At 51.8% G+C, this 15,830-nt stretch overlaps 1 protein-coding gene across 3 annotated transcripts in view; it reads right to left on the bottom strand.

Moving 5' to 3' along the window:
- B3GNTL1 (UDP-GlcNAc:betaGal beta-1,3-N-acetylglucosaminyltransferase like 1) overlaps window positions 1-15,830 on the bottom strand; it is a 117,628-nt gene that overhangs the window by 7,194 nt on the left and 94,604 nt on the right. For all 3 annotated transcript variants that reach the window (XM_060081512.1, XM_060081513.1, XM_060081514.1), the window contains 4 exons: window positions 12,587-12,711; window positions 2,929-3,064; window positions 2,773-2,841; window positions 2,249-2,323 (listed from right to left, as the gene is read on the bottom strand). In XM_060081512.1, the coding sequence (XP_059937495.1) occupies window positions 2,249-2,323; window positions 2,773-2,841; window positions 2,929-3,064; window positions 12,587-12,711 (405 nt within the window). The remainder of the gene's footprint in view (window positions 1-2,248; window positions 2,324-2,772; window positions 2,842-2,928; window positions 3,065-12,586; window positions 12,712-15,830) is intronic.

Here is a 15,830-nt window from a genome sequence, read left to right as displayed (position 1 = left end):
TCCACGACCTCAGTCGTCAGGGAGACGCAAACGGAAACCGCCGTGAGAGCCACTCATCCACCAGGATGGCCATGACGAACAAACACGTCACGAGGTGGGCAAGGATATGAGAAACTGGAACCTCTGGGCGGCGGGGGACGGGGGGGCATAAGTCACCCTAAGACCAGTGATTCCACCCCAGCTCTGCGTCCAAGAGAACTGAAAACATGTCCACGTGGAAATCTGACCTGAATTTTCACACGGCCTCATTCAAACTGACAAAGCCTGTTGTGCCCACGAGATTCTGTTCTGGTCCAAGTGTTCAGCTCACCCGTGGCCATGCAAAGTCTCCACCAACTGAGCAGAGGAAGCAACACCTTTACTGCCTCACAGTTTCTGTGGGGCTGGAGCTCAGGGCTGGGCCTGGCCACACAGGGACCAGCTGGGACCCTGAGGCCACTCCTGGCGCCAGGCTCCTGGGGTCAGCCTGTTCTCAGCCCGTTTTCCCGACATTTGGGTGACTTCTCCAAAGTGGCACCTCAAGCGAGGGGCAGAATCGGGACGTCCAGCCTGTGCTCCGGTCCTGCATGGGACGCCACCTGACCAACACGCTACAACGCCCGCTGTCCCCCGTGTCTGAGCTCGGGCCCCACGGGAGCACTCACCTCAGGGAGGTGACGTTCCCCATCAGGACGCGCTGGCCTGGTGGGGCCCCTGTGGAGGCGCCTGGGCCACACAGTAAACTGCAGTTAGAAGCTGTGAGTAACACCAGTCAGTGCAGAAGCGGGTCTGGGATCTTAAAACCTGCCACCAACGAAGGGCTCATCCCTTCTCTGGCGCCCCCCACATACACGTGGAGCAGGCCACCTTTGCTATGGAAGTGTGTAGGGGCCGCAGGCTCCCTGAGCCCAAGGCTTAGTGAGAGTCTGCACTTGATGTGGGGTGAGAGGCACGTCCTGCTTGGTTCCCCACTGCTGTTGGTGAACGCTGGCAAATGAACATGCACCTGCTTCCCTTCCGCTAAAGCCACTGCCTCCAGGAAGGCCTCTGGCCTGGCACCCTGTTTACCAAGGTTTCAACCTCAGAGGCTGGAAACTGCTGGAAGCACTGCCCTGTGCCCCCAGCTGTGCGTCATCCCACGTCCCCAGCAGCACGGCACAGGGACCTGCTCACCCATCCACTACTGTCCCCTCTTGAGGACCCTTTGGGGCAGCCCCGCCCCACATGAGCTGACCTGGGCCCTGTAGTCCTGGTGGATTAAGGACGCTTTATATCTATACTTGCATTTGTGACAATCTTTCTGACCATGGGGAGGAATTTCCAAAACAGGAGGACACTAAAAGTGTTCATCACAAGAGAAAAGTTGATAAATGTACTGTGTTAAAAATAAGTTTTTCACGGGACTCCCCTGGTGGTCCAGCGGGTAAGACTCCACTCTCCCAATGCAGGGGGCCCGGTCAGGGAACTAGATCCCACAGGCGTGCCGCAACTAAGAGTTTGCATGCCGCACCTAAAAGATCCCACATGCCGCAACCAAGACCCGGCGCTGCATGCATGCATAAATAAATAAATAAAATTAAGTTTTTCTGGGAAGAACCTGTGAAAAGACAAGTCACAACTGGGAGAAAACATCTGCTAAACACTAGTCGACCAAGGGCCAGCACCACTCAATGCAGAGCTCCCAGAAACCAAGGAGAAGAGATGGACAGGCCAGCAGGGTGGGGGTGAGGGCTCCAAAATCAGGAGAACGTCCCCATCACCGGAGCCCACCAGCAGGCTTCGTGGTGGGAACTTGCACACCAGGAAACGGGACCCACTCAGGGAAGGAGGGAGTTCAAGCACACGGGCCTCGCTGCAGGACCCCAGCATCGGGCCCAGAGCTGAGAAACGAGCACCTGTCCTGCATGGCCACAAATAGGGAGAAAAGGCAAGGGGGTGATGGAGAAAACCGCTGGGACGGCAGTCACTTGGCGGGGTTCGGGGGATGCAGGGCCGGCGCAGGTGCTTCTGGGCGGCCTTGTCCCCTGCAGCTCTCATGGGAAATGCAACCTGCCTCATGGGGCACCATCGCCGCCACCTCCCCCGACACCCCAGGCCTGGCTGGATGTGGCCCTGTTGTCTCCTGTCCCCGCCCCCATGCGGATCACTCTCCTGGTCCCCCAGAGCGGCGGTCATCACCTCCCGTCCTAGCCCGCAGCCTCCCAGTGGACACGACCACCTCCTGACCCTGGGGCTGTCCCAGCCACACATGCCCCAGCCTGACACTCACCAGCTTCACGCAGATGACAAAGGGTGGCTGTGCGGCTCGGAAGTGCAGGACCGGGACCCGGGGCTTGGGCCTTTCCTGAGAGGAGAGAAGGGCCACAGGCTGCTCCACCTTGCTCCCCAGTCCCCCACCTCTGCCCTGCTCACAGCTCGATGCCCTCAGACAGGAGCCCAGGCCACGGCCAAACCCAGGGCTGGACCTGATCTCCAGCACCTCCACCCAGCCACCTATGGCTGCTGCAGGACTAACCTGAGGTGGGCAGCGGACAGACCCAAGCCTGTGAGGAGAACCTTCCAGCGGGGACAGGGGCAGGTGGGGGCAGGAACGGGTACCCTCTGGGGTCCTGGAGACCCCAGGAGCCTGAGGGCTGCATCTGCCAGGCCTGGCAGCTGTCTGGGCCCAGATGGCCTTTCCCAAGGAGGAAGGTTCTGGGCAGTGTCTACTCAAAAGGCCCAGGACTGTGCCCCAGAGTGCAGTGTGGGCGGCCGCTGTGCATGACCGTGGGGCTCGGTGGGGAGGGGGCGCACCTGAGAGTCCTCGTAGCAGTAGAAGCCCTTCTTGATCTTGTTCTCATCCACGTCGCAGAAGGCGACCACCTGGGGAGGACCCAGGACGTCAGCCTCAGGGGCAGTGGGGGCAGTGCTGCTGGATGGGGGAGGGGTGGGACAAGGGGTGGGCCCCACCTTGCACCGTGACCCTGCCGTCAGGCTGCGGTAGAGCCGGCGGCCCTGCCGGCCTGCGTTCCAGATGGTGAAGGTTGCCCAGTGGGGCAGGGCCCACTCTTCCAGGAAGCGGACGCGGTGGGTCCAGATGGTGGTCCTGTGGGGGGTGGGGGGTTGGGGGTCATGACCCAGGAGGGCAGGGCCTCCAAGCGTCCCAGGCCTTCCTCCCCCAACCCCTGAGCCTGCCCACAAGTCCCCCTGGTCTGGGGCCCCTGGGGTAGCGCTGCAGCTATTGGCTGAGTGACTGAACCAAGGAGGCCAGGACCAGAAGGTCGCACCCCTCGCCCACCCTCATGGCGCACGTGGATCCTCGGACGTGCCGAGCTCACATCCACATACTCAAGAAGCGTGCGGGACACCAGGCACAGAGCTTGGGGAGCCCAAGGGAAACCCAGCCACGCTGACGTCCGGCACCTGCGACCATGGTTAACACGACCAGAGGGGCCTGGATGAGACTCCCCACCTCGAGCGGCCACATGGAAGGGGCCACAGTGTCCTGTGGAAGCTGTGCAGATGGCGGGGTCACCTTCCCCAGGTGGGACACCCTCCCATGGCCCCTTGCCACATGCAGACCTGAGGTCCAGGCAGGCCCTTGGGTCTGCAGCTGCCCGAGTCCCAGTGCCCAGGGAGAACAGCATGTCAGCTGTCTCCAGGTTAAAGTGGTTGGACGCAGGGACAGGACCCAAGGTGCAGGTGTGAAACCATCACTTAAGAATCGGGAAGGTTAAGGGGGAGCTTCTGCAGGTACACAGTGGACCAAACTTGACCCTGGTCTTCCTTTCCAGAAAAACCTCTGATGTAAGGAAGGGTGGCACACCCTTGTATAAAATCACAGTTTACACCTGGAAGTGCCCTCCGGGGACTCTCTCACGGAGCCCCAAGACCTACTGTTCTAGGCCAGGCGCAGACCTGCTGCAGGTCCCCCGCATTCTACAGTGTGGGTTCAGCTCCTTCCTGGTGTCTGGCCCGGGGCTCTGTGTGGCAAGTGTTGAACCCGTGGTTCAGCAGCCGCTGCCCTGCTGCCTTCTCCGTGGCGACCAGCTTTGAGGGTCCCACAAGGTATCTCAGGGGAGCAGCTCCTCCAGGTGAGAGCGTGGGGTCCACGGACACAACACAGTGGTGCCCACTCTAATGCAACTGGGCACCGTGTCTGCCTGCCCAGGGGTGGGCTCTGACTGCTGGGCTCCTCCTGTGGTTGGTCCACCCACCTCCCACTTAAAATGTCTCAATTAGGGTTGTGCTGAGCAGCCATAATTTCAGCGGTCGGGGGTGGGTACTGGGGCTTGCGCAGGTGAATAAGGTGAATAACTCCCCAGTCTGGGCCGTTTAGCACAACTAGACACACTCCAGCCCAAATAAGACACCATCAGGTACAGCACTCAACACGCAGCTATGGCAGCATCCAAGGAACGAAGAACGATTCTGAGAACAAAACAACTGAACTTCCTGCAAACGAGCTCTGACAAACCCATGAGACCCTGACGGCAAGGGGGTGGGCCCCGGGTCCCCACCAGCAGCGGGACCTGCGCCACGCTCCAGGCCCTGCCTGGGACCCCAGGGGGGGCACGCCTACCACCACAGGGGCAGCAGGAGATAAGGGACCACAGACATCTGGGCAGGTCTCGCCCTCTGCTCCACGGTTCCCTCTCCGGCTCCTACTTTTTAAATTACTTTTGTTGGCAAAAGTTCTGGCCGCTTCTATGACTTAATTGCTTCTCTTCTTACCCAGTCAACTCTCTTCAATTTGAAGAACAATTCCATGAAACTGCCAAAAAAAATGCCCAAAGGTTTTGGGGACACTTACAAGGAAATGAAATGGCCCAACCAGGACTCCACTTAATGCTCAGGGACCAGGACAGTGTGGGGCCCGCACCAGCGTGAACACCAGACGCAGGGGTTGACGGGCCGGGTCTGAGCAGCGCCGGGTGCCTCACCTGGAAACGGCGCCTGTGGGAGGGACAGAGCTGACCCCCACCTCCCACCGCCCGCGGAGCGGATTCGGAGGGCCTGTGGGGCCTGAGGGTACAGCCCCTGCCTTGCGCCCTCCCTGTGCCTCCGGAGTCTGGTCTCTGGTCTCAGGACACACCACACGACTCAGAAACCGCCACCAGTACCTCCGTGTTGTGGACAGTGAGACCCTTCCCGCCGCCGCTGTCCTGCAGGTCCCCTTCTCCACGTGCTGCTCAGTTATTCATTCGGGAGAACAGCTCAGGGGTGTCCTTCCGGCCACTCTTACCCCTGCGAGGAGGCTCCGCCGAGGGCCGGGTGTGTGGGAGCTGCTCACAGGCTTCCTCAGACCCACAGGTCGGCATTGCCAGAACCTTCTGGAAAGCAGGGCAGTGTCAGGGATGGATGCACACTGCACCAGGAGGCGGGGGGCGGGGAGCAGCGGCGTGTGTGGACCCTCAGCGGCAGGACGGCAGGAAGGTCCACGCGGTGACGAAGACAGAGGCGCAACGTCACCACACAGAGCACAGCCCTGAGGGGAGCAGCACAGTGACTTCAGGAAGGATGAGGCAGAACGCTGCCCCCGACATCACGTTTTTAAAGAGGGAAAGCACACTGTTTAGAAGACGTCACATGTGGTGAACGATTAAAGAAATGGATCGTATGGCAAATAAACATGCCACTCAGGACACCACGAAATGGAACCTGGGAGATGCAGGAGGTTTGGGGAAATGGGTAACTTTTGTTTTAAAGATGATTCCTTATGCCTTTTGGCCGTCGGAAGTATTTCATAGTGAAAATTGTTAAATGATATAAATGCTGATCATTCTCAATTTAAAATGTAAAGGCCACGATTCAGGGAGCCTCTCAAACAGAGGGCTCTGAGAGAGAGTTCGAAGGGATTCAATTATTGACAAGCCTGAGGGTGTAATTAGCGCTCGTTGCTCTGTAAGGTTTTGCTGCTCAAAGACTCTAATCCAACACAGAAACTAACATGAGATCACCTCTTTTACGTTGTGGGTGGCAAAGCCTCACGCTGCAAAAAGAGGGGAAAAAAAGTCTCAACATAAAAGAATTATCGCATGAAAACAGAATGAGGGTGTGTGTAGCACAAGCCGCCTGGCTGGCTGGCTGCCTGGCCCCCCAGATACATGAGCACCCGCCACACCCTGGGTGGGGAGCAGGGCACCACCAGGGTCATCACAGACATGCCTTCACGTTGCCTTGCTTCACAGGAGCTCAAGGTGAGGACACATGTACGTGAACCTTCAGGAACAATGGAAGAGATCCTAGTTGTCCAGGCGCTTCTCAGCCCTGCAGAGGATCCCAGATGTCCGGGCGCTTCTCAGCCCTGCACAGGATCCCAGGTGTCCGGGCACTTCTCAGCTCTGCACAGGATCCCAGGTGTCGGGGCATTTCTCAGCCCTGCACAGGATCCCAGGTGTCCGGGCGCTTCTCAGCCCTGCACAGGATCCCAGGTGTCCGGGCACTTCTCAGCCCTGCACAGGATCCCAGATGTCCGGGCATTTCTCAGCTCTGCAGAGGATCCCAGATGTCCTGGTATTTCTGAGCTCCACAGAAGATTTGTGCCCAGAAAACCATCTTTGTACTTTATTCACCCAGTTTCCAACTCCGTTTATGGATTGTGGGAAAGTCATTACTTCCTTAAAGAAACACTTGCCAGATATTTAAAAAATTTTAGTGAAATTCACATAGAGTAAGAGCAAGGATCTTAAGTGTGCATACAAGTCAAACGGTTATGACAAACATGCATATCAGTGTAACCCACACACCTTTCAAGAGGTGGAACACTTCTACCACCCCAGAGAGCTCCCTTGTACCTCCTCTCCCCTGAGAATACCACAGTCTCGTTTCTATCACTGTGGACTAGGTCTGTCTGTTGGAGAACTCTGTACAAGTGGAAGCCACAGTATGCATGCTTTTGTATCTGATTTCTTTCACTAACCATATATATTTTTTTACATTAATCCCCGTTCTTGCAGGTATCAGTTATTTGTTTTCTTCTAGTGCTGAGGAGTGTTCCGTTACAGCAGTGTTTATCCATCACCTGCTGATGGGCATCTGGGTTGTTACCATTCTTGGCTACTAATAGAGAAATGCTGAGCAATCTATTAATTTCTCTTGGAGAAGCACCGAGACATGGAATTGCTGGGGCATAGGGCAGGTATCAATTAAATTAACAAAATAAGGCCCAACAGGGGCTTCCCTGGTGGTGCAGTGGTTGAGAGTCCGCCTGCCGATGCAGGGGACACAGGTTCATGCCCCGGTTCGGGAAGATCCCACATGCCGCGGAGCGGCTGGGCCCGTGAGTCATGGCCGCTGGGCCTGCACATCCAGAGCCTGTGCTCCGCAATGGGAGAGGCCACAACAGTGAGTGGCCCACGTACCGCAAAAAAAATAAATAAAAACATAAGGCCCAACAGTTTTCCAAAGAGGATGTACTGTTTTCACTCCTGAGAACAATGTATACGTGTCCTCACCTCAGCACGATTTGGAATTGCAGACGTTAATTTTAACCCTTCTAGTGGGTGTGCAGAGTTTAATTTGCATTCTCTGATGATGAAACCTTTTTCATGGACTAATTGACCTTATATATTATTTCTTTGTGAAGTGTCATGTCCGTTCAACTATTTTGCCTACTTTTATTGAACTTTCTATTTGGGTGATAGGGGTTCTTAATATCTTCCCCATACTAGCCCTCTGTGAGATATATATATTATGAATATTTTCTCCCAGTCTGTGGTTTGTCTACTCATTTTCCTAATGGTGTCTTGTTTAAAAAATTTTATTTATTTATTTTTGGCTGTGTTGGGTCTTCGTTTCTGTGCGAGGGCTTTCTCTAGTTGCGGCAAGTGGGGGCCATTCTTCGTCACAGTGTGCGGGCCTCTCACTGTCGCAGCCTCTCTTGTTGCGGAGCACAAGCTCCAGACGCGCAGGCTCAGTAGCTGTGGCTCACGGGCCCAGCTGCTCCGTAGCATGTGGGATCTTCCCAGACCAGGGCTTGAACCCATGTCCCCTGTATTGGCAGGCAGACTCTCAACCACTGCACCCCAGGGAAGCCCCTAATGGTGTCTTTTTATGAGCAAAAGTTTTTAATTTTGATGAAGTTCAATTTATCAATTTTATAGCACTAAAGAGGGACTTCCCTGGTGGTCCAGTGGTTAAGAATCTGCCTTCCAACGCAGGGGACGCAGGTTCGATCCCTGGTCGGGGAACTAAGATTCTACATGCCGGGGCAACTAAGCCCCCGGGCCTCAACTACTGAGTTTGCACACTTCAACTAGAGAGAAGCCCGCGTGCCGCAATGAAGAGCCTATGTGCTGCAACTAAGACCCTATACAGCAAAAAAAAAAAAAAAAAAAAAAAAAAAAAGGGCTAAAGATTCTGGTGTCCTCTCTAATAAATTTTTTCCTATCCTCAAGTTGTGAAGATATTCCCTGATGTTTTCTTCTAGAAGCTTTATATTTTAGCTGCTTCTATATTTATATCTAAGCCATCTAGAATTAATTTTTCTATAGGGCATGAGATTTTTTTTTCCATATGGATATCCATTTGCTCCATTTGTTAAAAATAATTTTCTTTTTCCATTGAATGCCTTTGGAGACTGTTGAAAATCAATTGTGAGTCTATTTCTGGACTCTCTGCTCTGTTTCATTGATGTATATGTCTATCTTTATTCTATTAATACATTTTCTTGATTGCTGTAGCTTCAGAGTGAGTCTTAAAATCAGGCACAATAAGTCCTCAAATTTTATTCTTTTCAAGATTGTTTAGGACACTCTGGGCCCTTTGATTTTCATGTGAATTTTAAAATCAGATTATCAATTTCTACAAAGAAGCCACCTGGGACTTTTACTGGGATTGCTTTGAATTTACAGATCAATTTGGAGAGAACTGACGTTAACAATACTGAGTCTTCCAATCCATGAATGTGGTGTATCTCTCCATCTATTTTATAGGTTTTCTTTAATTTCTCTCAGCCTTTTTTGGAGTAGGTTTTAGCGGACATAGACATACCTTCCTAAACTTACTCAAAAGTATTTTATTATTGACGCTGTTGTACATTTTTTAAACTGCATTTTTTCAGTTGTTCATTGCAATTCTATAAACTTGTATTCTGGAAAATTTGCTAAGTTATTGGTTTTGATTTCCTATGAAACACAATCATGCCACCTACAAATGATGCTAGTTTTACTTCCACTTTCTAATACTTATATTTTTTCTTTTTCCTGTCTCATTGCACTGACCTCCATTACAATGTGGAATAGAAGTAGTGAGAGGAGTGATCAGATCGCTTCCACCTGATCTTAGGAGGGAAAGCTTTCAGTCTTTAATGATTAAGTATGAGGTTAGTTATAGGTTTGAGTAGATGCTATCAGACTGAGAAAGTTTCCTTCTATTTCTAGTTGGCTGAGTTTTTTTAAAAATCATGAATGGGTATTGAATTTTGCCCAATGCTTTTTCTGCAGCTATTGCGTTGACTGTGTGATTTTTATCTTTTATTCTGTTACTGTATTAAATCATACTAATTGATTTCTGAATGTTAAACCAGACTTGTATTCATGATGTATTAGCCTTTCATATATATTTCTGAATTTGGCTTGGTAGTATTTTGTGAATGATTTTTGCAACTATTTTCATAAGGGATATTTGTTTGTAATTTTATTTTCTTGTAATATTCTTGTAGCATTTTTTACTTCAGAGTCATGCTGGTCTCACAGAGTGAGCGTGAAGCTCCTCCCTCCCAACACCCAATAGACCTTTCTCCTCTTCTATTTCCTGAAAGAATTTATGTTAGATTGGTATTATTTCTTCCTTACATTTTTGATAGAATATATCAGTAAAGCCATCTGGCTTGGCTTTTCTTTATGAAAAGCTTTTAAATTACTAATTAATTTTTAATTATTTTATATATATATATATATATATATATATATATATATATATATATTGGCCATGTGCAGGGCATGCAGGATATATTAGTTCCCCAGCCAGGGATTGAACCTAAACCCCCTGCAGTGGAAGCACGGAGTCCCAACCACTATACCGCCAGGGAATTCTCTATTATTTATACTTTAAATATCTATTGGATCTGTAATGATGTCCCCTCTTTAATTCCCAGTATATTGGTAACCTGTGTTTTCTTTTAAAAATCAATGTTGTTAGAGGTTTGTCAATTGTATTGATTTTATTTCAAGCCAATTCTTGGTTTTGCTGATTTTTTTTCTACTGACTGTCCATTTTCAATTTTACCTTCTTCATTCCTTTCCTTCTCTTTACTTTGAGTTTACTTTGCTATTACTTTTGAAACCTTTAAAGGTGGAGACTTAGATAATTGCTTAGTTTCTTCTTTTATAATATAAGCTTTTAAAGCTATAAAAACTTATTATAAACTCTCCTTTAGCTAAATTCCACAAATTCTGACATACTGTTTTGTCATCAAGTTAAATTTTTTCCCTAATATCCTTTATGGTTTTTTCCCTTGGTTGCTTAATTTCCAAATATTTTGTATATTCAAGATGTCTTAGGACTTCCCTGGTGGTGCAGTGATTAAGAATCTGCCTGCCAATGCAGGGGACACAGGTTTAAGCCCTGGTCCGGGAAGATCCCCCATGCCATGAAGCAACTAAGCCCATGTGCCACAACTACTGAGCCTGCACTCTAGAGCCCGCAAGCCACAACTACTAAAGCCCATGCACCTAGAGCCCGTGCTCCACAACAAGAGAAGCCACTGCAACGAGAAGCCTGTGCACCGCAATGAAGAGTAGCTCCCGCTTGCCGCAAAACTAGAGAAAGCCCGCACACAGCCACAGACCTAACGCAGCCAAAAAAAAAAAAAGAAAAAAAGATGTCTTAATGATTTCTAATTTATAAAACATAACCAGTATGCTTTCAATCATTTGAAATTTATTCAGATTTGTTTATTGGTCCAAAGTAATGTCCATCTTGTACTTTAAAAGAATGCGTATTCTGCAGTTGACTATAGTGTTCCTTAAATGTCTACTGTCATGTTGGTTAATAGTGTTGTTCGAATCTTCTGATCCTCACAGACTTCCCCACCCCCCAACTTCTATCAATTATTGAGATAGGAGTATTAAAATCTCCAACTCCAATCTCAGTTTTTGCCTCATGTATTTTGAAACTCTGGGATTAGGGATATACACATTTAGGATTGTTATGTGCCCCTAGAAAATGACCTTTACCCCATGTGTGCAAATCACACTTGCATTAAGTTCATGACAACAAACTCCCAATGATGCTCCACTAAATCTACTGTATGAAAATTCAGACTTAACAGAAGAGAAATCAAGCTCTTTTGCTTAAAGCTGGAAAACAAAGAAGCTAAGTTTTAGTGTTGAATAGCACATGTGCAAAAGTTCAAGGATCTCCCAAGTCAATATGGGTGCTGGGGGCTTCCCTGGTGGCGCAGTGGTTAGGAATCCACCTGCCAATGTAGGGAACACGGGTTTGAGCCCTGGTCCGGGAATATCACACATGCCACGGAGCAACTAAGCCCGTGCACCACAACTGCTAAGCCTGTGCTGTACAGCCTGTGAGCCACAACTACTGAAGCCTGCACGCCTAGAGCCCTTGCTCTGCAACAAGAGAAACCACCGCAAGGAGAAGCCCGCACACCGCAACGAAGAGTAGCCCCTGCTCACCGCAACTAGAGAAAGCCCACGCCCAGCAGAAGACGCAAGGCAGCCAAAAATAAATAAATAAACTATATGGATGCTGCAATCTGGGACACCACCCCCCCACCAACGACACATGCCCAAATCAGCATCACACCCACTGTGACAGTGGACAGGAGACCTCCCAGGACAGAAACTGAGAAGCCACGCCTTCCAACGAGTCTCATACCCTCCAGGGGAAGAACAGAGTCTCTTCCACTTCCAGAAACACAAATGCATGTCCCTGCATCAGGCTCTTTACAATCAGAAGATCCCCTGATCGTAGACCTGTTTCAGGGCCCCATTCCTCCCTGTCCCCAAGAGAGCAGCATTACGGTAGCACCAAGGGGGATACATACTTGTAGTTGTTTGAAATGTAACACCCACACACGTGCACAAATGTGCACACACAGACGCACATGCGCACACACACACAGTTCAAACTAAAGAAAGAAAACCACACCCCTCCCTTGCCTTCACCCTGCCTGTACTTTTGGCACCATCCCTGCCCCGTCCCTGGTAGTTGGCCTCTAGCCTTGGGGCCTTGGGGACGCGGGGGCCATGAGAGGGAGGGGGCTAGTGTCCTTGTGATGCCCCACAGAGGGAGTGGCCCAACCTCGGTCCCAGTGGCCCTCCCCTTGGTGGGCGAGAAGGAAGAGGGTGCCCCCAGCCCGCATGTAATCACGTTAGCGGGGGGCTGGGCTCACTCTGAGAATCCCATCAACTCAAAGCAACTGAGAACAAAACCCCAAGAGAACAACTACACGTGAATCCTACCTCACTTCAAAAAAGTGAGAACAGACATTTGGCCTTGATCCTGGGGAAATGCTGGTCTGTGGACCTAGGACAACGTCCCTCCCGGGAGGCTGCATGCCCCGTGCCGGCCACGCTCCCAGGTTTCCTGCCTTGTGACCTGACTGGGTCACCTGTGTCCGCCCCACTGACCCCGCCCGGTCTGGCCCCCGGGACCTGCGTACTCGAGGACGGAGTGTGTGGCCGCGCCGGGGTGGTAGCGGTAGAGGAGGAGGCTCTGGTCCACGCGGACGAGCCCGCCGCCCTTCCTCAGGTGTTCGTGGAAGAACAGCAAGTCCTCGGGGACACCCTGCGGGACGAAAGAAACATGTCTCCACTCACGACAGAGCCTCATTCAGGCGACGGGAGACGCGGATCCGCCCGGCGCCCCAGCCTCTTGAGCCTGGCCTGACCCGTGAGGCCTCAGCGGGAAAACAATACGTCCAGCTCCCCTACCTTGTGGCCGGCACTGGGCAAGTGTGACCACAAGAGGCGTCTTCAGGACAAGAAGGTGCCTGAGGGGTGGACCCAAGCCCCAGTGTCACCCTCACTCACAGCCTCAAACTTGACCCCTGGCCCACACTGCTGGCCCGCTGACCCGCCCCCTCCCCGTTGATGGGCATGCTGCTCCGAGGGTCTGCAGTGTCCCACTGGGTGTTCCCGTCCTGCGAGAACCCAGGCCTCCCGCCCCCTCCTGGAGGAGCGCAGACCAGGGCTGGCCGTTGGGGGTCACAGCCATCCTGCTGGTCAGTCTGGGGGATCTCAGTCCTGGTGGGGACACCAAGTTGGCTCCCCTCACTTTCTTAAATTCAAGGTGAAAACCAAGTGAGCAGGGGGTCTGGACAGGAGGTCACCCAGGGTGTGTCTGGTGAGCAGAGCCCAGCAAGGGCTGGGGACACTGCCAGGACCCCTGCTCCGGGCAGAGGCTGGTTTCCTGACAGCCCAGAGGCTGCTGCTCTCCGGCCCCAGCCTGTCGTCCTCCGCCGGCTCCCCAGCCCGAGCTCGGTTTCACCGAGGCGATGCCAGCACCACGGCCGGGCCCCCTGCTTCCAGAAAAGCCACGGCTGCCCCCCAGCTCGTCCACCCCGAGAGGAAGGCAGCATAGCTGGCCTCTGAGGTCTTGATGGATGGAGCCTGGTGGCCATCATCCTCGGGGGAGATGGGACCCCTGGCCCCTCTTGGCCAGCTTCTTGGCCGGAGCGTATCCCCTGACCGGGCCCTATGCACCTGGCCTCTGGGGTCTGTGATGAACTGATGCTCTTTGTCTGTGGCCGCCCAGGCGCGAGTTCCGCTGCCTCCTGGCTCGGGCCTGAGCGCCAATCCCGGAAGCAGCCCACTCAGCTCTCACTCCTGGGCTGCCACACTGGCCCACCTCCGTCCCTGAACAAAGCCACGACTGCCCAGGGAATCGCCGCCCGGGGTTCCTGACAGACCGCAAGGCCGTCAGGGCAACGCGATGGAAGCCAGCCGAGTAGGAAATCGGCGCAGTCTCGTTAGAGATGCAGAAACATGCGAACCACTTCACTTGCAGCGTCGGGCGGTTGAGTCCATCAGTGACTGGATGGACCACTGTGTGGTGACTGAAGTGTTTTCACAAAGACCACAAGGACACGAAAAGACTTATAACAAAATGTTAAGTTAAAAATCAAGCTTCAAAATTGTGTTTGCAGCTTGGCTAAAAGTGGTCCACAGTAAAAGGAAGACAAAAGGACCCCACACAAAAGTTCACAGCAGATGTGTGGTGATGGGTTCACGGGTCATTTGCGTAGTTTTTCCTTTTCCTAATTTTCTGCATTTTCAGAGGCACCTTTCAAGAGCGCACTGTGACTCTGCGCTTTATAGATTTAGGAAGGAGAGAAAATGTCCTCTCTTATCATGACCAAGAGGACCTCAACCCCAGAGTTCCCTTATTTCTGGCAAAGAGACAAGTGAGAATTTAGCCAGAGGAGGTGCCTGGGGCGTGGCTGCTCCACGCCAGCTGGAGGGCATCCCCCACCCCCGATTCGCAAGCGCCTGGGTACCGCTGACCGACCGCAAACAGCGACAGAGGCCACAATGGGATGCAGAGGTGACGTCGAGGAAGATGGGGTGCTGAGCCCCGGGTCCCCCGTGCAGATGGGGGCCTGGGCAGACCTGGGGGATCACCCCGAGCCCTGGGGCCTCTGGGGTGTGAGAACGCGGTTGGATGGGTAGGCGCCCTCAGAGATGTGGTGAAAGGGAATTAGGACTCTGTGGGACAAAAGGAAACAAAGAAGGAGAGACACACCCTCCTCCCCTCCCTGCCCTCAACACCCGCTGCACTTCCCTGGGGTGACAGAGGGGGCGACCCTGAGGTAGGAATCCCATGAACCGCAGCCCGTGTGAGAAGAAACAGAAAACAGACACTTCCGTGGACAGAAATTCACCCCAAATAACAACAACAAAAACCATGAAGGAGAAAAAACCCTGTGAATAACCCTCCAAGTGAAAGCACACGTCCTCCACAAGGCTTGAGAATGAGGAGACCCGTCTTGAAACAGAAATTCAATAACTAACAAAGCTGGGCCCCTGCAAAAGGAGGACAGACATGAGAAGGGGAGGAGGAGGAGGATTGGGCTGGATTGGGCTGGGGAGGCCGGCGGCAGTGTGACTGCACGTGGGCTTCTCTGGGGGGTGAAACTGTTGTGTAACATCAGATGGTGGTGATGGTTGTGCATCCCTGTGAATTTACTAACATGCACCGAACTGCACATTTTAGTAGGTGAATTGTATGTATGTGAATTATACCCCAATAAACCTTTTAAATAAAAGAGGGTTGACTGAACTCAAAAAAGAAATAGAAGAAAAAGACAAAATTATATGAGAAACGAAGACTAAATTAGAAAGTCCTCCAGGGAGAACAAACCTGAATAAAAATTTAATAAGGGACACTGAAGAAATGTAGGAAAATAAACAAGAAAATGAAAATTAAATAACAACATAAGTAACGAGGGTTAAGAGAACGTTGTTGAAATGGCAGACAGTCAAAGAAAATCTAGCCAATGTATAATGAGTCTTTGAAACAGAAAATCACAACAATGGCGGACAGCTAAAACTTAAAACTATAAGCCAAACAAGAGATAAAAGCAGACCTGGTTCCACACATCAGAATCAGGTCCGCATTAAGACCAATCCCAGTGAAACCATGAGTCTTTAACAAGGGAGGAATTCTCAGAGCCTCCAGGTAAAGGTCAAGCACCTTACAAAGCCGAGCGAATCGAAGGAACGTCAGGCAAAGCAAGGCAACAGGGAGCTGTGTTGTCAAGACATGCAAGGGAAGGTGTGACTCAGGGTTTTCTGTCCAGCCCATACCTCCTTCACATGTCCAGAACCACAGTCTGAATGTGCAGGAACTCAAGGAACGCCGAGGCCCGGGCAGCCTGACGTGTGAGGCTGAGTCCAGGGACACAG

Source organism: Mesoplodon densirostris, chromosome 18 (genome assembly GCF_025265405.1).
Source record: "Mesoplodon densirostris isolate mMesDen1 chromosome 18, mMesDen1 primary haplotype, whole genome shotgun sequence".
Lineage (NCBI taxonomy): Eukaryota > Metazoa > Chordata > Mammalia > Artiodactyla > Ziphiidae > Mesoplodon > Mesoplodon densirostris.
Note: the sequence above shows the minus strand (reverse complement) of the source record. Positions and strands in the feature narration are given on the sequence as shown.